The sequence below is a fragment of the Python bivittatus genome, unplaced genomic scaffold (genome assembly GCF_059951505.1).
Source record: "Python bivittatus isolate LINGU-HERP-01145 unplaced genomic scaffold, Pbiv_v1 ctg000690_np1212, whole genome shotgun sequence".
Taxonomy (NCBI): Eukaryota; Metazoa; Chordata; class Lepidosauria; order Squamata; family Pythonidae; genus Python; species Python bivittatus.
The window spans coordinates 1829744-1855205 of NW_028277096.1; the positions used below are offsets into that span (position 1 = coordinate 1829744).

Genomic DNA, 25462 nt, shown 5'->3' on the forward strand with positions numbered 1-25462 from the left:
AGGGTTCTGGAGCCATACACCAGCTTTAGAGTGTGGAACTATGACACCTACTCTAACATCCTTGTGAAAGGCCTAAAAATTAAAGTGGTCGTAGGAATGTTGATGAAACTACCTAATATTTTTATTTTACTTAGGTTGTATCTCACTTCAGGGCAATTTCCAAAGAAAATAGAACGGGGGGTGGCAATCTTGTTTATGTGTAAAGATTTACTGTACTCAAAGAGTTGAGTACAGTATGTAAAAAAAAAAAATAAGGCTACATATAAGTAATATTTTCGTTAGTCTAATCAGTAATAAATGGAAATTATTCTAGTAGATGGGAAGGATTCTGTTGAGAAAGTGCTAACTTTGAGAAGGAATGGCTCTTTCGCGTTGTCTTTTTTTTTTTTTGGTAACTTTTTAGAGAAGGAGCTTTGAAACAGGAGCATCTTCCCCTTCCTTGTGGGACTGGGGACACCTAAACTATTTTGAGATGGGGGTCAGTCCCACTTTTGTTCTGTTACTCACAACACAGAAGTGGGTTGAATACCAGCTAGCAGAGAGGCCTTTTCAATATTCTTTGTTTAGGGAAGGGGAGGTAATCACTCTCTGACTATATTGTCACTATAATACAGTGACTAGATTATCACTATAATCTGATTTTGGAAAAGTTGGTGTGATATTTTTTGGGTGGGCTCAGTGTTGCCTTATGCTAATGTCGAATTCATGTGGTTGTCCAAGGAGGTTTACATGCAGCCTTAGGCTGCATTTGTATGACAGTTTGTTCCAGTCTCTGATTACGTGTGTGTCTTAGCTGTCTCCAGCCAGATATATTGGGCTATGCTTTCCATAATTCCAAGCCAGTAACACTCACATGTATAAATGTCCTCTTGTCAGTGATCCCTACAGAAATGCCTAACATTCCTTGCCCTTGATTCAGCTCAAACTTGTTTTCCTTTGTAAATGATTGTTAAAGAAAAAATGATTTGTTCATTCCTTGCAGGAGGTTGCTGTAAAGGAACAGCTAACAGGCAAAGGAAAACTTTATCGGAAGAGTCTCAGTTCACCAAATGTCAATCGAGTAAGTCTCTATAATACTAGAGCTGAAACTCTCACAGTTTGGTCTAGTGGTTAAGGACCAGGCTAGAAAGCAGGAGACTGTGAGTTCTAGTCCCACCCACGGCTGGGTAACTTTGGGCCAGTCACTTTCTCTCAGCCCAACTCGTCTGACAGGGCTGTTGTTGTGGGGAAACTAGGAGGAGGAAGGAGTATTAGGTATGTTCACCGCCTTGAGTTATTTATAAAAATAATAAAGGTGGGATTAAAAAAATCTAAGCAAAAACACAGCTGGAAGAGGGAGGAGAGAAGAAAGAGTGGCTCCACAATGAGTTGTAGGAAGACAAGGAGCATTTCTCCATCTGGGAACAGTATATTGGGTTCCTGCTGCAGGCACAGGAAGTATCTTCACCTTCTGGCACTCTGTTGACCTCTATGCTTGCTGTCAGTCTTGCAGGCTAAAGGCTGCATTTGAAAGTCACAATTTTATTGTCACTCTTTCAGCTATCTGGAAGTCGCCAAGATCTAAATCCATCATACAGCCTTGCTTCTTACAAAGTAAGCATTCAGTTTGTTTGTTTGTTTGTTTATTGTGTTTGAGAAGTTGCACTTTTTCAGAAAAATAGGAATTTAACTATTTGAAAAAAATTATTTTGAAAGCTGCTTTTACTTAAGTTTTAAACTGAGTTGTTTAAAGGATCCAAGACAGGATGGGGTTGTTAAGAGGCGTAACTTATCTTTCATCAAAACTATAACATATGGACTAATTATGTTGCTTGATATTAATTTAGATTATACACTTTCCCTATATTTGTATAATATTGAAAGATATATTTAATAAGTGTGTGTGTGTGTATACACACACACACACACTGTTTGCACCTTTATATTTTCACTGTTATATTTTGTTCATTTTAATACAGCACAGAAAAGAGTTTTTGCAATAGAATATCCCCGCTCTGAAGCTTAAATCCTGCTGAGTCTTTTCAGTCAGTGTCCATTAACTGGAACTGTTTTTCATTTTGGCTTCAATGCCTCTAATATATACCCTGTACATTTCTCCTTACTTGCTTCTTCCAACACAACAAGGACCAGAGTGTTTTCTTGAGGCAGATCTCCTGCCTCTGAATCACATTGCGATACAGACCTCAATGTGCAAACTTTAGAGAGTTAGTCAGTGGTTGTGTTCAGACATCTCACTAAGCCGTGATCTTGGTTACCATTATCTGTTGGAAAAATAGCCACAAGATTAGCATAAGATGCTAATCCATAAACAATGGTTTACAAACTACAATGAGTGGTTCATGTGCAAATCAAGCCAGGGCTGCACAGTCTGAGCCCTCAAAGATGCAGTCCTTTGCCGAGGCCCTTGGAACCAGTCCAGAAGCTGCTGCTGAATTGTAATTTTTAAAATGACAAAAGGGAAAAATAATTACAGATAGCCCTTGCTTAGTGACCACAACTGGAACCAGCAACTCTGTCACTAAGCATCACAGTCACTAAGCAGAAAATCATGTGACCATAACGAGCTTATGACCTCAGTTCCCCTTTGTTCGTTAGTAAATCACCACAACCATTAAGTGAAACACAACTTACAATTTTGCTTCTGTGTTCTCTATTAACTCTGCTTTTTGCAAGCCTGTTGGGAAGCATGCGAATGGTGATCACGTGACCACAGGACGCTGCAATAGTCATAAATGCGAGGATTGGTCGCAAAACTTTTTTTTTTACACCATCATAACTTTGAGCAGTTTTTAAATGAGACATAAGCAAGGACTACCTGCAAGTACACTAAAACTCAATTCACATGAGATGTTATAGTAGACTAAAATGTGGTTAGGTTGCCTGCTCTCTTGGTAAACACAAACAGAAAACTTTTCCAGTCTAAAGTGGCCAGTAGTGTTACTCATTTAATTTACTATGGATCTGAAATTGAGAAGACAGAGAAAATAAAGTCTTTTCCCTTCCTTGTTTGAGGGAGAACAGCCTGTTGAGCTGGCAACTGACCAGTTTTGGCAAAAGATAGCCTGGCTCCAAAAGAAAAGAAAACTAAGTTGGGCTTCTCCTCACTTTAAAAGTTCTTTACCATTACTTATTCAGACTTTTTGAATGAGTAAATATGTGTAGATTAAAACTTTAATTTGAATCAGATATTTGAGAATTTTAACCAGGCTTGACATTTTGGAACAAAAGTGGCAGAACTGAAAAATCTAGTGTTTGATTTGCTTAAAACTAGAATCCCCAGCTTGAAAACTCTGAAAAACAACTCATTATAGAGATAGCAAATGTTTTGAAGATAAATATCTTTTAGGATGAAGGGACCTGCCTACAGGACCTTTATCATAGAAACAATGTATGTTTACTAAACACTCCTTATACCACTCAGCAAGATCAGCCTTATAGCACTTTCATGAAAAAAAATCTACATGAAATATCATCACCTTTATTATGGTCACAGACCAGAATTACAAATAAAAATACATTAAAGATGCATTAAATGCATTAAAATACATTAAAATGAAATAAAGCAAAACATGAAAATATATTTACAGATTGGTGGGATCATCAATGGGCACTGTCTGCCTAATTTTACAAACAGTATAACAAAATTTAGCTATGTTCAGGGAAACTAAATCATTCTGATCAGATAGCAACAACTGCACATAAGATTTCCAGGATATTTTACCGGATGAGGAATTATTAAATGGGTCTGTGAGTCATTACAGAAAATACAGTATACCAGGGCATGTGCTGTAGTTTCAATAGCCCCTTGTCCACAGAGGCACTACATGAGATACAAAATTGCAGTTGGAGTGTAAAGAAGTAAAACTACGTATTGCTATATGTGTACTATACCATTTCCATTCAACTCAAAAACAGTCCCATTTTGAAATTTCTGTGATCTACAGTACAGAACCATATTCTACATTTGTCATGGCAAGAGATAACCTTGAATAGAAAATAAAGAAAATAATCATTTTTCTAGATCTTCTTCCACCAAAGATTCAGAAGAAGCTTTTCAGAGCATATCTAGAAGTCAAACAAAAAGGATTCCAACCCTTTTTCCTGTTTCAAAAGATGTTTTGCTTATTCATGGATACTGATTGGAAAGCATTCTGTTTCCCTGATGCTCCCGAAAAGTTTTTATTGCAGTATCATCAGAATTAAAAAGAAGGAATCATCTTAGGGGAGAAAGGTTGACCTGCCTTAGGAGTAGCGAGTTCCTGTACTGTGATTTCAAAATACCCAATCCTGAAGTCCTTGTGGATTTTTGGTTTGGGGATTTCTTGTTTCATTTCTGCTTTTATTTTATTTTATTTTATTTTATTTTATTTTATTTTATTTTATTTTATTTTATTCTTTTCTTTTCTTTTCCTTTCTTTTTTTCTTTGGCTTTTGCCTAGCTTTTATATGCGGATTTTTTTTTTTACTTAAAGTATGGCTATTGTAATGATGATGGGGATTATAACTTTCCTAAATTTCAGCTTTATCATTGGGCATAAATTTTGGCATCAGTCTTTCTATGGAACACATGATCACGTCCAAAAACTACTATTGGCTACAAACAGAAAGTTATTATGTGATCATTTTAACATCATGGCAGGGGCTTGGCTCCATTTTTAGCCAAGGCACACGTAGAAGATGTTGGGATTTCAGAATGTAGATTTGTTGTGTGAATGAGGGTTGAGAGCACACAACAAACTCTGAGATAATCCCAGCTTGAAAATAGCAGGTAAATCTTTTGGAGGGGGAAATCATGGCCAAGTAGGAGCATTCATACTTTCAGTCAACTGTAGATACTTTGGAAGTCTTCTTGTTGCCCAGTGTTTGTAGTTGACTGCTGAATTTCAGAGAACCCACGAATAGTCCTGAGTGCAAACACCTTTTCCTTGAACAACAGCATTTTCAGCAGGAAGGATAATTCATAATCTGAATTTTCATTGTTTTTCTTTCCTTTTTTTATGTTTTTGTTTCTTAACCCTTCAACGATATCCATCCTTCATTGCATGTGTCAGTGTCCCAAGGTCGTGGCAGAGGTAACTAATTCATTAGGTTCACCTAATGAACAAGATAAACAAAGTATCCCTTTCTGGAATGCTTTTCCATGGTCCTCTGTGTTCTAACCCTAATCCTAACATTCTGCTTTGGATTTGCTGTCATTGTGCTTCCTTTTTTCTTCTTCGCTTCATTAACCAGCAGTAAAGGTAATCCTTCTGAATGTGGTGGTATGCGTCCCAGCCTGGAAGTGGCCTTGGTTCTGAAGTGGTGAGCTTGCCTGCTTTATCTGAGCAGTTGGAGAGGTCTGACTATTGAAATTTGAAAATAAATAGCATGCACTTGTACAGAGCCATCAGTATATGAGAAACTTAAGAAAGTTACCTAAATCCAAAAAAATGTTCAACTCAATCTAAACTTTACTGACAGGAGCATGGGAACAAACTGAGAATGAAGGATGAACATGGACTCATGCATGCATGTTATAATATACATGAGGACTGCTGGATCAGACAAGGGGCATGGCATCCTGTTTCTAGTAGTGGCCAGGCAGATTCCTATAGAAAGAACACAAGCAGGCCCTGAAAGGAAATATTTTTCCCCCATGAATTGTCCCTGATGGCCAGTGCAGTAGCACAATTAAATATGGAAATCAGAGTGGTTGCTACATTAGTGTTTTGCAGCACAAACAGCAAATAGTCCAGTTTCACTTTAAAAACTAACAAATGTTATTAGCACAAACCTTTGTGGAAGACAGTTCCTTTTATTAGATGTATATATTCTTTTCTGAATATTCTTTCACAGGACTATATAACAGGCATCTGATAAATTGGGTTCATGGACTGTGTTCTATGGAAGTTCATCCAGTAATATATTTGTAAATCTTTAAGGTGACACAAGACTAAGTGTTTCTGGGTTCCCCCTGGGTTTCCTCCCTCCACCCACCATACATTTGTTTAATCATTCTTCATTTACTTATTTAAATCATTTATTTACTATCTTTTCATATGCTTAAGACAGTGTGCAAAAGAAAGAGAAGCTATTTAAGCTTGTAATCATTCCTACATCTTGTGTCAATGAATTCCAGAAATTGTAGAATGAAGTAGTGTATCTTTTTCAACTTCTACTGAATTTATGGTCAATCTATTCCAGTTGGTCTAGTAAGTATAACCTACCTTAGAGAGGCTGCAAATGAGAGATTAGTTTGTGTGGCCAAATTGGCTGCTTCGGAACTGTTCTGTCCATAAATCCATCTAGCATTCAGCACACATTGAAGAGTTAGAGTGAGTTTAGAAATGGCTAGCTTGCAACTCAGCCCACATGGAGGTGATTTTTATTCATCCAGTTCTTCAGTGGTAGAGCCATAGATCATCAGTACTATGATGTGTCAGATTACACATTGCAGTAGCATATACATCTGGTTTCTAACCCTTTCCAGTGTGTCTCCAAGAAGGCTCAGTGCAAGGTTAGCACCACTGTGGTATAAACTGTAGTTGTCTGGTTTAGGAAAGTTATAGCTGTATAACTTGAAAATTTTTTCAAGCCATTGAACTATAAGATGATGGAACACAGCCTCTTTCCCTAATGATTTTGCATTCCCAGACTGTCATCAATTCCCAGGAGTTTTACTGAGTTCCTATTGCCTGCTTTGTATGAGTGAAGTGTAACCTTTGGTTTGGTGGATTATCAACTGCAAGCAGTTATGTCAAGATGAGCTGGTTAGCCATGCAGAATTCAAGACAGTGAGATTAGAAAGGAGGATTGCATAGATCAAGTAATATCCTCATTTATTTTTTGTTACTGCTGATATGTAGGATGGAAGGGAAAGCTAAGGATACTTTGTGGTGAGGGGAAGTTTCTGTGGCTGTCAGAATTTAACAAATATAGCATACCCTCAGCAACCACTATAGGTTTTACTGTTTGTTAATATTGTTTTTTATTGTCTTTAGGTGTTGTTAGCTATCCATTTGCGAGATGAACAGCTGTATAAATCCATCAAACAAACAAATAAATAGCAAGATGTTACTGAATGTTTCTAAAAATAGAATTCATACTAGTGGCTGTGCAAGTTTGTTAATGTTCTGGTTGATGAAATTCAATATTTATGGCAAAATAACGCAAAAAAATATTTTCAGAATAAGAGGCTTCAGTGGACTTCATTTAAATGGATACTTTGATTTGCCCAAAATTCAGTTTGAGCAACCCAGTTTGTTACTTCTTTTTTCTTCCAGGTTAGGGATCCCTCTAGTAAATAGTCTACCAGTTGCTTTGCTGGAGCAGACCAAGATCCAGTTAAAGAAGCATCCTGTTTCCCATATTATCTACATTGGAGAGTGATGGATGGACCATGTAGGAAATCTGCCCTGAGCTGCATAGTGGGGGCAGTTTCATAAAATGGATGAATGACAGATGGTGGGGCTTTTGCAGGAAGAAGGGCGAGAGTTATAAGGCTTATTTGGAAGGTGCCAAGGTATCTGTGTAATGACTTTGTCCCAATGTGAGACAGAGAGCATGATGTTCTTAAATGGGCTGATGAGAATTAGTTTAATGAAGTCTGACCTTGGTGCCCAGTCATTTGGCAAACATTTCTCCAGACAAGTAATGAATAAGTTCTTTCCTTGTTACAGACTTTTTTGTAGAAAACTTAGAGCCATCCTTCTCTTGTTTAATCTGCTTCAGAAGAGGAGAGAATATGGGGAAAACCTAGGCAGGTTGAATCATAAAGAGCATGAACTTCTTCAAGTTCTGAAACTGGGTTGTTCAGACATTATCAAGTGTTGGCCTTGGTACCCACCACTTGTTGAGCAAATGACCTCATTGATGGTAGAATGTTGTTGATGCATTGCAATAAAATAATTTCCTGGTGGTTGCCACTGTGTGGTAGGTGACTCTTCGCAACATTTGTTGGATAAAATTTTGATGTCCAAACTGATGAAGAATGGTTACAAGACAAGAGCTTTATGTGAACCTGTTAGATAGGCTGGCAGAAGGAATAGATAGAGACAGTAGGGTCAAAAAGTTTGAACAGTGGTGCTGTGTTGGCTTTCCTTTAGCTTCACTTCAAAGTTTTAGTTTCCCTTCTTATCTTGTAAGGCTCTTGATCTGCACTTATAAGTGCTAATTTCTTGCATTGTACCTTTCTTCTTTCTTTTGAGGGATTAACTTGCCAAAGCCACAACTCTTTTCTAGGGTTCATGATCTAGTGGCTGCTAAATTATAGCCCATAGACCTTCCATGGACTTTGAGATAGCCCCCAAGATTACAATGAAAAGAGATATCTCTGTCCATTTTTCAGAATGAATGTTTGCCAACTCAGTAACTCCTTTAGCATTCCAGTGCAGATGTACCAACTGTTACAGACGCTTTTTCCATTGATTGCAATTGTGCAGACAGAGGCTATCTTATTAAATGCTGCTGTAGAGTGCCCATTTTATGCCAACAACTATAAATTAGTAATGAAGGGCAAGAGGGTCTATTAGTGGATAGTATGTAGGTTCAGTCTCTCTGTCAAACATGCCCTGAATCTTAGTTCTTACACACAGGAGAGTATTAGATGTTCAGCCTCATTATACTCCTTTTTCTCCTCAACCTGAATATTAGTATAGCTCCATCAGAATATTAAAGAACACATGATAAGAAATTGTAGTGTTTCTCAGGACAGAAGGTTCTAAGAACTTCTGGTATAGGTCTGTTCTCATAGAGAACACAAGCATAGGAAGATGTATGACACAATTACTTTTGCTAATCTTCCTGAAGCTATGCTCCCTCCGGATGTGTAAATATCAATGCCCAGAATTCCCTAGCCAGCATGATGGCAGCTGAGAATTCTGGGAGTCAAGATCTATGCATCTGGATGCTGCCACAATGGAGAAAGCTGATATACTTACTTAATTATTACATTCACATAGTTAAACTCAATGTTCCATAAATAATATTGCCAGATATCTTCCATTCAGGCCCTAATCAGAACAAGATCTGCTTAGATTTGGCTATGGTTTGCAACAGGTCCTTTTAGATAATAACCTATGGCTCAGAAAAGTGTAAGGAGGGCCTGTACCTTTCCTCTGCAGCATGGGATGAGAATAGTTTCTCTTCTTGTTTCATTGTATGCTTCAGCATTTTTCAAATTCCTTGAGTGGTTGCTACTTTCAGTGTGATCATTGTGCAAGTATTTTTCTTTTTAATATTTCCAGAGTCGATGGGAAAGCCAGCAAGATATATCTCAGATTTCAACAGATTCCAGGTCCACAAGTCTCTGTGGTTCTACTCAGCAAAATGGCTCTACAGACCAAGGTATATATATTCCTAAGCTTTACAGCAGATCGATGATGTGAGCTAACATTGCAGCTGTAGATTCCTCCCCACCTCTCCCCACTTTTAAATAGGAATAAGGCACTTTTTGGCAGCTAGGAGCCATACTTTTGAAATAGTTTCTAATTTCTTTGGTGGATGAGCACCACATTGGATAGACAGTCATGATTTGATGCCATGAGCAAGGCCAGGATTTCCTTTGGCTTTATGTTTGTTATCCTAAACAAAGACTTGAACAGAATTTATTTCTTTTTCCACCAAATTGCTTGGCTGTTTCTTGGCAGCCAAATTCAATAGTACAATTTCTGGGAGCTTTCAGGGGCTCAGTAATCACACCCAGCCCAAGGACCACACGTTGTTCACCCATGTATTTAAGCAAAGCCAGCCCATATATTTAGATATAGTTCAAGGTGGACTTCAGTAGCATTGTGAATGTTCAAGAGACAGGTGGCAGCATTATGAATTAGACTGTTTGTTTGTCTGTTCAGGACTTGGTAGCCTGGCTGCCTCTTACTTGAATCCCGTGAAGTCCTTCGTGCCTCAGATGCCAAAGCTGCTCAAATCTCTGTTTCCTGTTAGAGATGAAAAGAAGGGCAGGCAGACATCTCCCCTTGCTCAACAGGTACAACAACATCCTACTTAGAGGGTTGCAGGCAAGAATAAAAGTGAAGTTGTTCACGAATGAAAGGGGTTTGGAGTGGATTCCTGAGGTTAGCAAAAGATTGTTCCCCCAGGGCAGTGTTCACCCAGGGCAAACCTTGTCTTACTCCAGGAGTACATTTCAGTATAATGTACAGTTTGGGAGGCAAAAAACTAAATGTAGTCCATCAGCCAAGACTGGTTGCTAATTACTCAATACTACTTGCTACTACTATTTCCTGAGGTTTTTTGGCTTCTCCAATCTGGTGTCCTTCTGGATCTTATAACACTACTGTTGTGTTCTGAGAATTGTAATCTGAACCCATCTGAAAAGGATCATTTTGGAAAGCCTAGCTCAGAAATTATGCATTGAATGGTTCCAGGCTTATTTCATTCACTGACCAAAACATGTCAGGATCTCTTTAGGTCTCTACCATTGGGAAAGTGCAAGAGAAGGAAGTCATTGGAAGAAAACTAAGATGTGGTTCCATCAATTAATAAAGATTTCAAAGCTGCTGAAAGATGATCAGCATCTTTGGAATAGTAAACATTTTGGATTGTGTATAATAACTTGGAGTAGTGCCATTCAGAGAAGGTTACTTACAAGCTACAAAAAATCTCACAGAAAGAGTAGCTGGGCCTTTAAAGAGGGGAATAAAATGTGATTATTGTTTTATCAGAAGAGATTGATTTAGAAGTCATCCTTGTATTGCATTATCAGTGTGATTCAAGGTGATAGGTTAGTATCTGGAAAATAATATTGAGGGTCAAATTGATTTTCCCTGTTTAGATGGAGTTTTCTTTTTAGTGCAATCACCAGTCTTTTGAATATCCCCGGCAAGCTCCTGAGGTATTCAAGTGGCTTAGCTGACATTTCAGTTATGTTTATTTTGTTTGGTTTTGCTTGTGCAAATGTTCTAGATGGGCTTGTTTTTCATGTTGGGTTTGCCCCAAAGTTAAAGTGTAATAAAAAGGCAAACTTGAAGCTGCAGTGAGCTTAAACATAAGTATATATGTTTATTCCATGTGTGTTTTGCTTTTGAAAGAGAAGTTCCAAATAGTGGCATTTCAGTATAATCTTTTATTCTATTACACTTGCAAACATGGCTTTAAAAATAGCTATTTGAGTTGCAAAACCAGCACATACAAGAACTATTTTAGAAAGTTGGAGAGAAACACAGTTAGGCTCTCCAGTGCGAATTACAAGTTAGTAGCAGTCAAGCACCAGTTCTCAGCTAACCTTCAGGAAATGGTAATGCAGAAGAGCATCACAAAGTGGTCTTCAGTTCTCAAGCCAATAGTTCATACTGTTTTATGGGAAAGTGGGGGAAAATGATAAGCAATTAAATGTTACATCATCGTTTCACAAATCAACCAGAACCAGGCTTGGTCAACAATTGCTTTAGACTTAACACTTCCTTTTACAGCAGGGGAAGCAACATGTAGCCCCAACTCATCTTTTTGCAATTCCCAAAGCCCCCTTGACACATGATTCCTAAAAACTGGCAACACAGTTGCTTGCCATTTGGATGTGGGAGGCCATGAAAACAGAAACATAATCTGTAAAAAGGCAGATCATAATTAACAAATAAAGCAACCCCCCTCTCCCAGTTTTCTCCCCCTGTATGCATATGATCTGGTCCCATCCTCTTCATGGTCCCCATCTTCTGTAAAAGTATTAAACATGGCCCTTGGTACCAAAAAGTTGTCCATCTCTGTTTTACAGATTTCTTCCTTCACAAAACTGAAGCATTCATAGGCAATACTCCTTAAACCATTTTTGAAGAGAAAATGTGGTCTTTTTTTAAGTGAAACACATTTCAGCTGCCCTTTTGATTCCTAATACATTTGCAATAACTTGCAATTAAATTTTCAGAAAATTCGCTAAATAAAGGCTGATTGTAGAGAGTAAGGGAGTGACCTTGACAGAAATACGCAAGAACCATTACCTAGGCAAAGGGGGCTGAAACATTATTTAAGTCCTGGGAAACAAGGCAAATGCCTCCCTGCTTCATTGGAGTGTAAGAAGGAGAGGAGGTACAGCACAATCAGACTTGCAAGATTCTATTATAGACAATTTCAATAAAATGTACTGGTCTTCCTGTGGAGTTTCTGGTCTGGTCTACTAGTGGGGATGATACTAATAGACTTTATTTATCAGCTGGAGCCTTTCAGTATCTATAAGGGACAGTTCATGCATAGTAGATATACTGTAGAACCCACTTTAAAAACACTTAAATCTTATGGTGAGTAATTCATGCACCCTTCTTTTTCATCTGAACTAGGCACAGAACAAGAGTAAGGGAGCCATTGCAAAATCTCCCCAATCCCCTGGAACCCCTAGGCCCGAACACATAGCCAGATCTTGAGAGACTTGCAGAATATTAAGAGGGATAAGGCTAACCTTACTTCCGGGCAGAGAAGAACTCAGAAGTTCTTTCTCAGGTGCTGCTTTGTCTCCTAAACATTCATGGTTTTATTAGTTTTCCAGCCTGAGTTGAGCGTAAGGCTTCCTAATGTATGTCTACTGAAGGTCCCTAACAATCTAGATATAAATATTCTCCTTACCTCATAGCTGTGAACCTCCTTCTCTAACAAGATCACTAGCATTTCCTTTAACTCTACCACCTTATCTTGTGAGGATTATCAGAGTGAAGCTGAGGGATAGGGAATAAAATCATGGCTTAAAAATAGAAGTGCATTTTCTATTTGGCAATACACAGATGCACTAAGTGCTCATCATAAATTTTACTATTGTTGCTGGAACTGATGTTTCCATAAATCACAGTAGATGAAAGTGCTGGGTGCTTAAGTGTTATCAATAAGTTTAAATAGCGCTGCTGGTGGAATGGAGAGCATTTTGTTGGCTTTCCTTGAGTCTATAACAGAGGACAGTTGTACTCCAAGACTATAAAATAATAATAATAATAATAATAATGATGATGATGATGATGATGATGATGATACCAGCAGCAGCAGCAGCAGCAGTTCCTGTGAAATCTCTTTCTCTAATCTGCACTCTAGCATCAGCCCCAATTCAAAGAAGCTTTGCCACTTGATTCCGCTGAATACATATAAAAATTTGTCCTGGATGATGGTGGTAGTAGAAGAAAATCCTCTCGGCATGTGGGATACTAGCTATCAGGGAGGATGCTAGACTGTATCCTTTTCCCTGACTTGCTAGTTATCTACATGCAAAGAATATTTTAGATGGCAAACAGGAGTGGTAGAGAGAGAATGCCATCATGCTTGGCCATTGGAGGAACACATAAATTGGCCATCAGAGGAACAGTTCAAGTGCTTAATAAAGAGAGTGGTGAGGGTCCTGCCAAAGCCTGATTGTGCCCCAGGCAAGAAGAGGTTAACTAGCCTTTTGTCTGTATCTGCTATTGCATGACAAGGCTCAGTGACCAGCACTAAAGCTGCTAAGCTTCTGTAAACCATCTTGATCATTTCTAAATAAAACTTTAATTAAAGTTGTTTAACTGGCAGAGATGCTTTTTCTCAGAAAATCTTTCATGAATCCTGCAAGGGAAGCCATACTGCTTTGTAAAAATCATAATCTTCAGGCTTATCATCACCAACCAGCAGCTGTCTGTTCTTGAGACACCACTGCAGCGTATTAGACAGTCTTCAGCAAAAGAAGTATAAATCTGAAGACAGAGCAATCTGATTATTGCAGTGATGAGTCTCCTGGTGTAGAAGTAGACAGCATTTTAAAGGGTCAGGAGTGGACATTTGCATTCCAACCTTTTGGAGTGCTGCAAGAAGTTGGGACTTCAGCCCTCTTTTGCCTTTGGCAGAAGTTAAAGGTGAAGATGGAACAGGAGGACTTGGGAAACTAAACTACTCCCATTCCATCCTTTAAAAGCACTCCCAAACCTGTGAAATGGCTCAAAATTCAGTCCAAAATGCCCAAACTTCAGTGATGTTATTTTTCAGCATTTTGGCATGGTTTTAAGTGTGGGAATTAAAGCAGTTTACCTCCATCAGCCTTCCTGTCCATCTTCACCCTTAATTGGAGGAAGGGGGGGGGGAATGGTGATGATGATGATGATGATGATAAAAATTGAGTAAACTTGTATGCCACCCATCTCTCAATGACTCTGGGTGGCTCATAACAAACAAAGAAATTACAATGAAATCAATAAAACATAAAAAATAAAGATAAAAGGTGGCAAGCAGGATGAAGTGAGGGGCCTCACTCTCCCTTGCAGAAAAATTGGATTTGACCCAGAAGCATTGCAATCTGGGAGATGTTTTCAGAGGGGTGTTTGATGGGGTTATATGCAAGCCATTGGTTAACTATCCCTGCCCCTCCCCCCAGCGCAAGCTTTGTTATCTTTTCATCCTGCTATTTAATAAAATATTTTCTAAAACTTTGCTAATATATTACTAAGTTTTATGTTGCAGTGGAACTTATCTAATGACTTTTATGCTGTGGTGGAACTTTTTATCTAATTTAATTTCTCATTTACTTTATTCAACTTAGACGCTACCTGACAGCTCACAGCATAGAAACAGCATGACTAATATGCAATCCAAATACAGCAATAATCAAGATCCAGTCAAGAACATGTCATACACCCAACAAGGGACTCCCGCCGTCCTAGCCCAGGGCCTGGGAGGACCATCTGGGTGGGAGCCACCTGGATCTCAGAGGAAACCTCATTCCATTCGGCAGGCACCACGACAGAGAAGGCACACTTCAGAGTTTCTGATAGGTAACACTACTTAATCAAAGGGACGCCAACCCTGTCAGATCAAACTGGCCAGGTCAACACCACAGGAGATAGACAGTACCTCAAGTAACCAGGCATGGTGCCATGTAGACTTTATAAGTTACAACCAGTACCTTGAATCGTACCTGGAAGCAAACCCACAACCAGTGCAACTCATGAAGCAGGGGTGTCACATGGCTTACTGAGGCATGGCTATTAGTGCCCATACCATTACATTCTGGACCAGCTGTAATTTCCAAGTGGCCTTCAAGGGCAGCCCCACGTACAGCGCATTGCAGTAATTGAGCTGTGGAGTGCCTAGGGCATGAGTGACTGTATGAAGGGCCTCCTGAAGGGCGCAACTGGCACACCAGATGAAGCTGTGCAAAGGCCTTTCTGGACATAGCTGCCATCTGCTCATTTAACAGGAACTGTGAGTTCAGGAAGAAAATCCGAGATTGCACACCACTCTACCCCATGCAAGGTTAAAGATGAAATATCCCCACCCAGATCTAGGTGGCCCTAGCATCCACAGCCACTTGGTCTTGGTAGGATTGAATTGGAGATTGTTCCTCCCCATCCAAGCCTGCGTAACTTTCAGGCACTGGGACAGAACCTTGGCAGCCTCACCTGGCTGGCCTGGAGTCAAAAATATATAATTGGATATTACCAGCCTACTGATGTTACCAAACCCCAAACCAGTGAATGACCTCACCCAGTGGTTTCATGTAGATGTTGAATAAGAGGAGAGAGAGAATCAGAGGAGGGCCTAGGAAGTGACTCCTCTGCCACCAAACCAATACCAACTGGAGCCTGCTCTGGTGGAAGTAAGAGAACCACTATAAAATGGTGCTCCCTATTTCCAACCCCCAGAGCTGGCCTAGAAGAATACTGTGGTCAATGGTATCAAAAGCCCCTGGGAGATTAAAGAGCATAAGGATGAATTCACCACCTCCATCCACAGGTTATCAACAAGTACAACAAGGCTGTCTCTGTACAAAATCCTGGCCTGAAATCCAAGTGAAATGGGTTTTTATCCCATTCAGTCATCTCTGTTTTCATATGCTATTTTTACTCCATCATTTGAATTCTTATTTTTATTTCTTACACAAATATTTTTTAATTCCCCACCCTCACCCCATTTGACATTTGAAATAGGCCTTGTTTGGAAGGGTGGCATAGAAATTAAAAAAAATAAATGACCTTGGCTTCCAGGGTACTCCCTTGTAAAGCTGTTGCATGCCTGTATTGTAGTGATCTGAGTATAACCCAAACTGTAGCACCATCCTACTGTGCTCAGCAGCGAAACCGCATGTGCACTCTTCATTCACTACATGCTGACCTATATTCACCAGGCACCTCTTCCATTCCATTGTCCAAGTCTGACAATGGTCACCAGATCATGTGAGTGCTTTCTACTGTTTATTGCTTTAAAAAACATGTGTACTCTTTATGGCTATGGGGAAGTGATGGATGACAATTTTCATTTTAAGAGGTCAAAATCTTTGAGGAAATCGTGGACTTCAACATAGCCTACTTTTAATCCTGCATTTATGGCACAAATTAAATACTTGCGAAGAAGAAGAAATGTGGATTTGATCCATAACTTGGGGAAGGGGGGAGGAGGACTCCAAACTTAAGGGAAGTAGATTTTACAAATATGCATAAGCTTGGTGTGATCTCCAGACTTGCACATTTTTTGTTGGACTCTAGTTTGGATACTATGTTCTAATTTTCTCTCAATTGCCTACCTTCATCTGTCCCAGTATGGAGAAGGAACTGTAGATGTATTTAATGGTAGCACCACAGGGAGAAGAAAAAAAGTGATAGATTCAGCCTCCTCTTAATTGCTATAGGTGTCAGTCTGTTCCCCTACTACTTTCCCCAATAAATATATTTCTCTATTCTGTTAACCTCCTGCTTTCTGGTTCTTTCCTTTTATCTGAGAATTCTTGGGTGTCCGTGCAGGCACCATATGGCATCTCAGAATAGCAAGATTATAAAAATCCTTTATTCAAAAAGGAGAGCCAGTATTCATACTTTGTTAGCATAAAAATGGTGTTTGTGGATGCTAGTATGCATTGATAAAATGCAGGAGGTAAGAAGGATCTGGTCCAGTCTGAATAATCCCAGAAGGAACAGCAACTATGAAATGCCAGTAGAAAAAAAGCAAGGCAACCCCGCAGTTAAATGTGGAATGGGAATGCAATGAGAAGCAAAGGGCATTGGACAATAAATTGGAAAGGTGTACTAGCAATCATCCAAATGAATGGTCAGGTATTCAGAGAAGTTTTAAAAGAGACCAAACAATCTTCCTGTTGTGCTTGCCAAGAAATTATATTAACTACAAATGAAAATTATGGTTTTACAGTGCCGAAGGCTTACTGTAGTTGGTGATTATGCCACAATGCAGATACTCTTGGGTGTTACAGAAATGGAAGATTATTTATTAGAAAGCAGTTAATGTGCTAGAAGGGATCTGGCTGAAAAGGGAAAAATGACTTAGGGCTAGAGCTGCTGATTTTTTAAAGGGAAGATTTAACGAAATGTACTGTAAGTGGTGTGGACTATTCTGAAAGGCAGGAACATTTGTAAGTTTCTGCACACATGGAAATGGCAAGGAAAGGAGGCCAAGAAGAGATTGATGGTCTGTGAGAAAAACTAACTGCCTTTGTTATAGCAGCAGTTGAAAGAAATGAGCTCACTTCAAAGGAAACTAGAGGGCAAGTTTTGTTTAACCTTCACTGTGGACTTTCAACCTGTGTTCTGAAGAATCCAAGGAAAAGATCAGTAATGGTAGGGAAATTGCCCATCTTTGAAAAAGAGCTTGTCAGTTATAAATACTTTGCTCCTTCAATGCTTAACTTCAGGAATACACAGAGGTGTATCTCAAAGGTACTCTCAACTGGCTGGGGAATTCTGGGAGTTGAAGTCCACACATCTTAAAACTGACAAGGTTGAGAAACACTGGTATAGACCAATAGAAGACTATGTATGTGCCCTTAGAATGCCAGAGATTCTATGGCAGGATTGAGTGAGCGATGGAGCCATTTTTCAACCTTTCATTTTAGCTGAAATGTTGAAAAATTGCTGCTGTGAGGCATTGAGCTTGATCTACTGTATCTTCTCTGTTGCAATGCCTGCCCCATGAAACAGCTTAGACCCTCAAATTTGGATGGCCCCAGCCTGTTGGCCTTTTGAAAGGCACTGAAGACATAGCTGCTCCTGGCAACACTGGGTCAGGGCATTGAGTGAGTCCAACTCTGAGGGATGTTTTAAGGAGATGAGTATTAGCGGTTAGTTACTTATGTGTTTTATTTTGAGGCTGATATTTTTATCTTGGTTTTTAAATTTGTTGTAAGCCACCCAGAATTGGGCAGCCATATACACTGAATAATTAAATAATAAACCTGGACAACAGTGTTCAAATAATCTGAATTAGTGCTGGCGCTTTGGAAACTTGATCAGTTGCTCAAGGAGAGTGTTTGGTCTTACTGCCATGGCTAAAGTAGAAAAGAATTCAACAGGACTGGATTGTTACCTTCAGTTAACTGATTGGGGCCTGACATAAATGATTGAGAAGACTGCAGATAGGCTGAGTGGATTGTGTCCAGGACCATTGGACATGTCACCTCTCTGCAAAGTTTTGTACACATTCTACAGATGCTACCAAATCCTTACATGTCCGCTTTGGTGAAATCCCAGAAGTTGGTGGTATTCTCTGCATTTAATGCCATCCCCCCTCCCAAGTTCCTTGCTATCTGGACTATCAAAAGAAATGTCAGGCCAGTGTTCATAAAGTGCTTGCTTATTCGCTTGTATGGAATTCTACACTGTTGGTGCAGAATATTATTTGATGGTGTCTCTTTCATAGACCTGAATGTAAAAGACATGTCCTGCTTCCTGTAGGGGTTCTTGCTTTTCAATAAATCTTCCTTGCCCATTTTCTGTTTGGTTTCTCACCATTTGCTGCCAGAGAACTGAGGGAGGGAGTAGCGAACTATGCTGCTGCCTTGACTTCCCATGGCAAAGTCAGAAACAGATCTGTAGAAGAAGGAAACCACAATTAATAAAAGCTGCTCATGTATTCAGGTGTGCTGTGCAGAAGGTATATAAAATAATTGAAAGAACTTCCTGCTCCCTAATTATTCAGATTGAATTAATTTGGCCTAATAGGGTTCTTCATGTAACTATTGGACTGGCTTCCGCTGAAATCTGCTTAATGTACCTAAAAGGGGAGTTTCTGATTAAGCTGTTTAAGGGCTGCTTTAAATGGGAGGAAATAAAAATTCTGTTGGGCTGATGGGTGCCTCTTGGTCTGTTTAAATGACAACCCTGTGTGAACAGAGAGCCATCTGCTTAAAAAAAAAGATATCCAGTTTGACTCACTTATTCTGGATTGCTCTTACTGGAACTGCCAAGCAAGAAAAGAAGACAGGAGCACCCAAGGAAGAATGGAGAGACAAGCAAAGCATATAGAACCCAGAATTTTCCAAGTCACTTTTAGTGGCAACATTACAGGTAGTCCTTGTTCAGCAATTACCACGGTGATGAGAAAGTAACTTTGCTACCAATGCCAGCGTTTAGGATAACAAAAGCCTTCAGTGTGAAACTGAATAACTGGTCAGTTTCAGACAGCAGCTGGGAGCAGGCTGGAGGGTTCTAATCAACTAATTAAGGTCACAGAGCTGAGCTTATTAACTTTCCCTGAACACTTTTTAGGAAGGTGCTGCTGGGGAGAAAAGCAGCTCAGGAAGAGAGGGCTTGTTTAAGCAATCTCTCCACCCTGTGAGGGGGCAAAAAAGGGGGGGGGGAGCAAGTCAGACATAAGACACTGAACCAGAGAACTTTATCTGAATGAAAGGGCAGCAACCAGCGATCTTTGCAGTGTCTTTGTCACATGGTTTCCTTAGTGACCATTTCACTGGAATCAATTGCAGTCACTGAACAAGGACTACCTGTACTTGATCTATTCAAAAGGTAACAAGTATAAACAGGAAGGCAAAGTCCTGCTGATATTAGAGTTTGTGGCCAGTCAGTTGCCTCCAGATAAAAAATGTTCAAGCTGGGCAACCACAATGCAATCATGCTCTTAGCCATTATACTAAAGTAGGTGTATTCAGAAGAAAAAAATATTCTGAAATTGTAATATGATCTCTTTCACCTGACTCTACCACCTAGCATAAAAGTAGCCAGGGGCTCTGAGAGGAGCATTGTTTTCTATGCAGAAGGTCCTTGATACTTAAAGTTCATTTCTGTTTTTTCCCATCTTGGGCACCAGATTGTTGATCTAGTGGCCAGCCCTGGCTTGATAGCTAATGGCCTGGCTTAGTATTAGACAGCTATCTATGTTCATAGAACAGTTTTCTTAAGCCTCCTGGCCTCCAGATATGTTGGATTCATCTCCTGTAATACCTCAACTAATGGTGATGCTACTTGAAGTGTTGTTGTTGTTTTGTTGTTGTCAGCTTGAATCAATCCACTACAAGATGAAGGCCCCTTCATCAAAGGTTATAAATCTACCATAGTCTACCACATTGATCTAGTATGAGTTAGTGGATAGATGTTTTTCAACTACCCTGAGAAAAAGTGACTGGCCTAAAGTCACCCAGCCAGCTTCTGTGCCTAAAAGGATAAGAATATGGTTTGCCCTACTTCTAGTCCAGTAACTTAACCACTACACCACGCTGGCTCTCATAGTTGGAGTAATATGAGATTTGAAGTACAGCATATAAAGGAAATACCAGATTAGAAAGATAAATCTGTGACTTTACTTACAGTACAAAAGTTGATAATGAATTGAAGGGCTTCTCTCTTTCTGTCCCCTTCCCCTTTCCATGCACTGTTGAGCATCCTCAAATTGATATTTCCAAGTCTTGTAATATAAGCCATGTTTCCTTTCAAAGATTAGTTTCTGTACTTGCTGCCCAAAGGGTATGTTCCTTTATCCATCAGTTTGCTGTTGGCAGCAAGTATATTTAATTTACACTTTTTCTTTTATAATTGCTGTTTTTGTTCTATTTTTTAACATTGACTTTCAAAAATCGAATATGTTGTGGGAAAATCCTTAAGAGGTTTATCATCTTAAACAATTTTTGTATTAGTTTTTAGAAGGGAAGGTTTCAATCATATTTTTAGGAGACTATTGTATGAAAGTACTTTATTGTTGAGACAATTTTACAGATTAAAAAGTTGAATTGAAAAATGCAAAGATCAGCACTGGAAGTATAGAGCCTTCAAGGAAAAATGTTACAAATGGTTCATCAAATATTCCTGGGTTGGGTAGAGATATAACTTTGTCCTCAGTGTGTTCAGAAGGAAGCACTATAAAGCATGTTTAGAAGAAGCAGAAGGAAATTAGTAATAAGAATGCTCAGTCCAAGTAATAAAACTACACTGAATATCCAGTCTTTTCAACTCGAGCAACCAGAGACTGGGAGCATTTGGAAAGGCCGAGATGATGCCTTGGTCACTACTCATGAGGAGGCAGGCATAGGGACGCTAGGGGAGGCTTGTGCCCCTGTTCAGTGGTATTGTTACTGGCAGTAGCTACAGTAACTACAATGTGAAATGATTGGGAAATATTGTGTTCTTATTGAGCCAGGTTTTTAACTGTGTTTGTTAAGCAAGTTGTAATAGTTTAATTTGCACATAATGCAAAGTCATAAAAGAATGAAGTCACACATTTAAAGCAAATAAACTAAATTTAGCATTATAAGGGAACTGAGCCATCAGCTCTCATTATGCTTAAACTAAGATAGAATAGAAATCTTTATTGTCATTGTACTGCCTGCGAAATGAGTAACTTTCTACTTGCCTTTGAAAATTATTCCTTTCAGTCATTCAGAGATTAATACTTGGGGCGTGGAATGTCTTTTCTTATTGCAGCCAGTCCCACGAATTACAGTTCAGCCTGCCAGCATTGATGCCAGTCCTGCAAAAGCCCAACAGGTGGGTTGTTCTGAACTGTCCGTGGTGCTGAATAACTGCATTATTGTTACATAGGGATGGGAGGCAGCAGTAATACCAGAATCAGTAAAGAATTTAATTCTCCAAAATATGCAAAAAGGTGTTATAGTTATTTATATGCTGATGGTGCAGATTGGAGAAGTTTGTCTATGAATCATCCTGACTAAGCCCCAAAGGTTTCAGTGGCAGAAAGGGAAATCCCAGTTTATGCCTTGGCCCCATATGAGCCAGCCATTCTAATTGCTCAGTATTCACAGAAAAAGATCTAAATCTTGTTGAATTATCATTATCCATGACATTGTAATGTCCATGTTGTGTATCTGTGTGGTGGAGGCCAGCAGGTGCACAACTCCACTACAATGCCAAGTAAGCAGTATTCCATGTTGCAGGTATAAAAGGGAATAAGAGAAATGGGAAGCCAGGTTTGGTGGCTGCATCTCCTTATCTCCCATAATAGCACATTTTGGTCTGCGTAGTATCAGGTGTCTGAGGACAAGAATTTTTCTTGTGATTCTTCCTTTGAAAACACAGTCTTGGAGTCTTTATTTACTTGCTTCAGTGGCATCTACAACACTATAGTTAATTCTTTCTTACTGTCATCCAAGGTCCTCTTGTAAGATCTGCCTATCTTCTTCTGCATGAAACATCTCCATGTGGCCTTAGATCAAAGATCTGAGGGTGCTGAATGGAGCAGGGAGAAGACATGCAGCAGTGTCGCCCAGGAGACACTGAAGAAATGTCATGATCCCAAGAGTTTGCTGAGGGCATGAGTTAGCAAAAGTAATTGTTCTTTCAAAGTCGGCCAGTGCTACTCCATATCTATTATAATGTGTGTGGGTGTGTATGTGTGGGTATATATATCATATGTATATTATGGACTGTTAACCATAGAAAGGACCATTAATTCTGAAAGTTGTGGGTTTGTAGTGTTGCAGTTAACACATTTGGGAAGGGAGCCACGCTTGGCATATGGAGCTACACAAGGTGATACTTGACTTGGAAATGATGATTTATCTCTTCTGTGAGTTAAGCCAAATAACTTGGAGAGACTTATAGATCTGGCTTGTTTCCCCACTTCACATAAATCGCCCCTTTCAAACAGCAAACATACCTTTCTGTAATATAAATAATCTTTTATTAAATAATAGGAGTCATATTTCATGTGCTATATGCATTTATATATTAATCCTACTACGCCTTCAATAAAAAAAATGCCTATTAGCTAGACTGCCTCCTTTGAGCCCTGTTAATGCTCTAGTATAGAAATAAGCCATAAACTCAGTATGTGTTATTCACATTCTTACTTATTCCATTCTTATTTATTAACATATTTTAGCTTGCCCACTACCCTAAGGATCTCAGAATGAGTTACAAGCCATAAAATGCATACGATAAAACAATAAATGAGCCAGATAAAGTATGCAGTTCAATAAGCTGGTAGATCTATACATTTTGGATACCAATGTTACCTAAATTGTTAATTTTGAATGGCTTTTATTCCAAACTGTGCCCTATTCAGACTGTGAGAATTCTCACTTTTTCAATAATGGGCAAAGCTTTTCTTGGGAGGGGAAGGAACTTATGGACCCCTGGTGTTTGAATTGTAGGTATACTCTAAGAATTCCTGCATGGTATATTGGGACTTTCTTCCCTCTATCCACCCACTATAGATTCAGTAGCAATCACAGGCAGTGGGAGGCTTACTTACTTCCTGGAGGGGGGCGGGGAGAACAAGGAGGTACTGGGAAAGGGAGAGAGATACGTTTTCTGTACTTCTTTAAATCATATGGAATTACAGAAACTCTGAACCTTAGAATCCTAGATGCTGGGGATCAGTGGACACAGATAGGGCATTCCCTTCATCTCTGACTAAGCGTTGTTAAAAATGGGGTAAAAAGCCATATGGATTTGAATGATGCAGGAGGGCTGCTCTTGTTTGCTGTTACCCAAACACATCTTTCATCTTCCGCTTCCTTCAAAATATGAATCAAAATGTTGCAGACCCCTTCAGACCTGGCAACAGAAGATGGACTAGAAAAAAACAAATGTCTAGTTTATCCTTATCATGGTGTTTACATTTTCCAAAATGTAGCTTTGACAGCCTCTGACCCATTTCTGCTTCAGGTTACCCAAGGACAAGGGAGCAAAGAGCCTTTTGAGGTGGCTATGCAGTTGACAGAGTTGGAGAAGAACCTTGAAAGATCAACCGAAGTGCCTTTACAGCAGTCCACAGTGGACATCCAAGCACAGGACTCTCAGGAGGGGCCACCAAGTCCCTTGAGTGAAGCCTCCAGTGGGTACTTCTCACACAGTGTTTCTACAGCAACCCTTTCTGAAGCACTTGCACCAGGAAGTGACCCCCACCTTCAAGCCAGTAATCAGACCTCCACCACAAATGATCCCCCCCAAATTTCAACAACTGCTAAGGTGGTGTCTGCAACAGAGGGTCATAAAACATGTTCTGATTTAGCTTCTCAGTGTTGCCATTCTCTTTCAAAAAGGGATCCAGTTACCCCTGGCCTTAAATGCGATCAAGTAGACAAGGACAATGAGAAAGTCAGCCAAAATGGCAACTTAAAATCCAGGTCTGTTACTTCTTCCATTACTCTAAATGAAGATCAGGTTTTTACCTCCCTAGTTACTGAGGATAAAGACTGCTGTTCTCTCTCTCCTACTAAGAAACAAACAGAATTGACACACACACCTGTCACTCTACCAACAGAGAGCCCTCCTTCTGTTGCAAAGGAGGCCAGTCTGGCTTCTGTTTATGAAACAGGACCTTCAAAGGCTCAGGTTATGGTTAACCTGTCTCCTCAGTCCAACGCTGCAAATTCTCCATTCAAAATCCAAAGAGTACGAACATCAGAACTCAAGTCCTTCTCCAGCATGTTGAGTGGGGAACCAGGAGCTTCTTTGTGTTCAGAAGAAAAGAACAGACAGAATTCAGAAGGATCAGACCAGAACAATGGCACAGTTGCTGGTTCTGAGGAGAAACTGGATGCAGCAGCATCTGACTCAGAAGAAGCAAATGAACTCCCATATTGGCTGAAAGAAGGTGAATATGTAACTGTTGGTACAAATAAAATGGGCACCGTGAGATATGTTGGTCCAACAGACTTCCAGGAAGGAATCTGGGTTGGAGTCGAGTTGGATTTGCCATCAGGTAAGTGTTGAGAAGTGTTGTTGGGATGTGATGAGGTGTTCAGGAAGTGGATGTGGTTGGCTTTGGTATCATTTTTCATTTCCCTCAATCCACAGCTGATTCCCTCAGACCCTAGTCTCTTACTGAAGGCTGTCTAGATCCCTTTGCTGTTCCCCAGTGTAAGTCTGCTGCATGTAGAATTTTTTTCTTGGGATGGGTGGAGTAGTGCAGGTGGAAAAGGTCACCAATATGGTGAGCCTTTCTCCTTAATGTCCAGTATTGTCTGAAATCCTGCCACCTCTACTTGGACAGGTTCATCAACCCATGGATTGCTCTATAGTGGAAGGAGGAATGGCCTCAGCAAGAGTGATTGGGAATAGTGTGGCTCATCCAGAGCATATATGGAAATCTGGCTGATTGTAAAGGGTTTCTCTACTTAGTGGCAGAACCCATGTTTTGTATCCAGAAGAGTATGGATGGGGTTCATTTTACCTGGTTCAGTTTACAACATCTTTAATTAAAAAGATGGCAATTCATATATTTTGGAAAGTGCCTGATGAATCAGGGATAGTAGCCAGAGGAGGAAATAGTGCAGCTTCATATGACCATGAGCTCTGATTGTGAAAGAGCAATTCCACAGGGGTTAACC

At 39.7% G+C, this 25462-nt stretch overlaps 1 protein-coding gene across 3 annotated transcripts in view; it reads left to right on the forward strand.

The window, feature by feature from the left end:
• Positions 1 to 25462, forward strand: part of KIF13B (kinesin family member 13B) — a 143390-nt gene that overhangs the window by 112216 nt on the left and 5712 nt on the right. The window contains exons 34-40 of one of the 3 annotated variants that reach the window (XM_088152488.1): positions 983 to 1060; positions 1540 to 1593; positions 5052 to 5072; positions 9225 to 9324; positions 9831 to 9964; positions 21591 to 21653; positions 23796 to 24834. In XM_088152488.1, the coding sequence (XP_088008614.1) occupies positions 983 to 1060; positions 1540 to 1593; positions 5052 to 5072; positions 9225 to 9324; positions 9831 to 9964; positions 21591 to 21653; positions 23796 to 24834 (1489 nt within the window). The remainder of the gene's footprint in view (positions 1 to 982; positions 1061 to 1539; positions 1594 to 5051; positions 5073 to 9224; positions 9325 to 9830; positions 9965 to 21590; positions 21654 to 23795; positions 24835 to 25462) is intronic. The other 2 variants (XM_088152490.1, XM_088152489.1) reach the window with 2 other exon arrangements.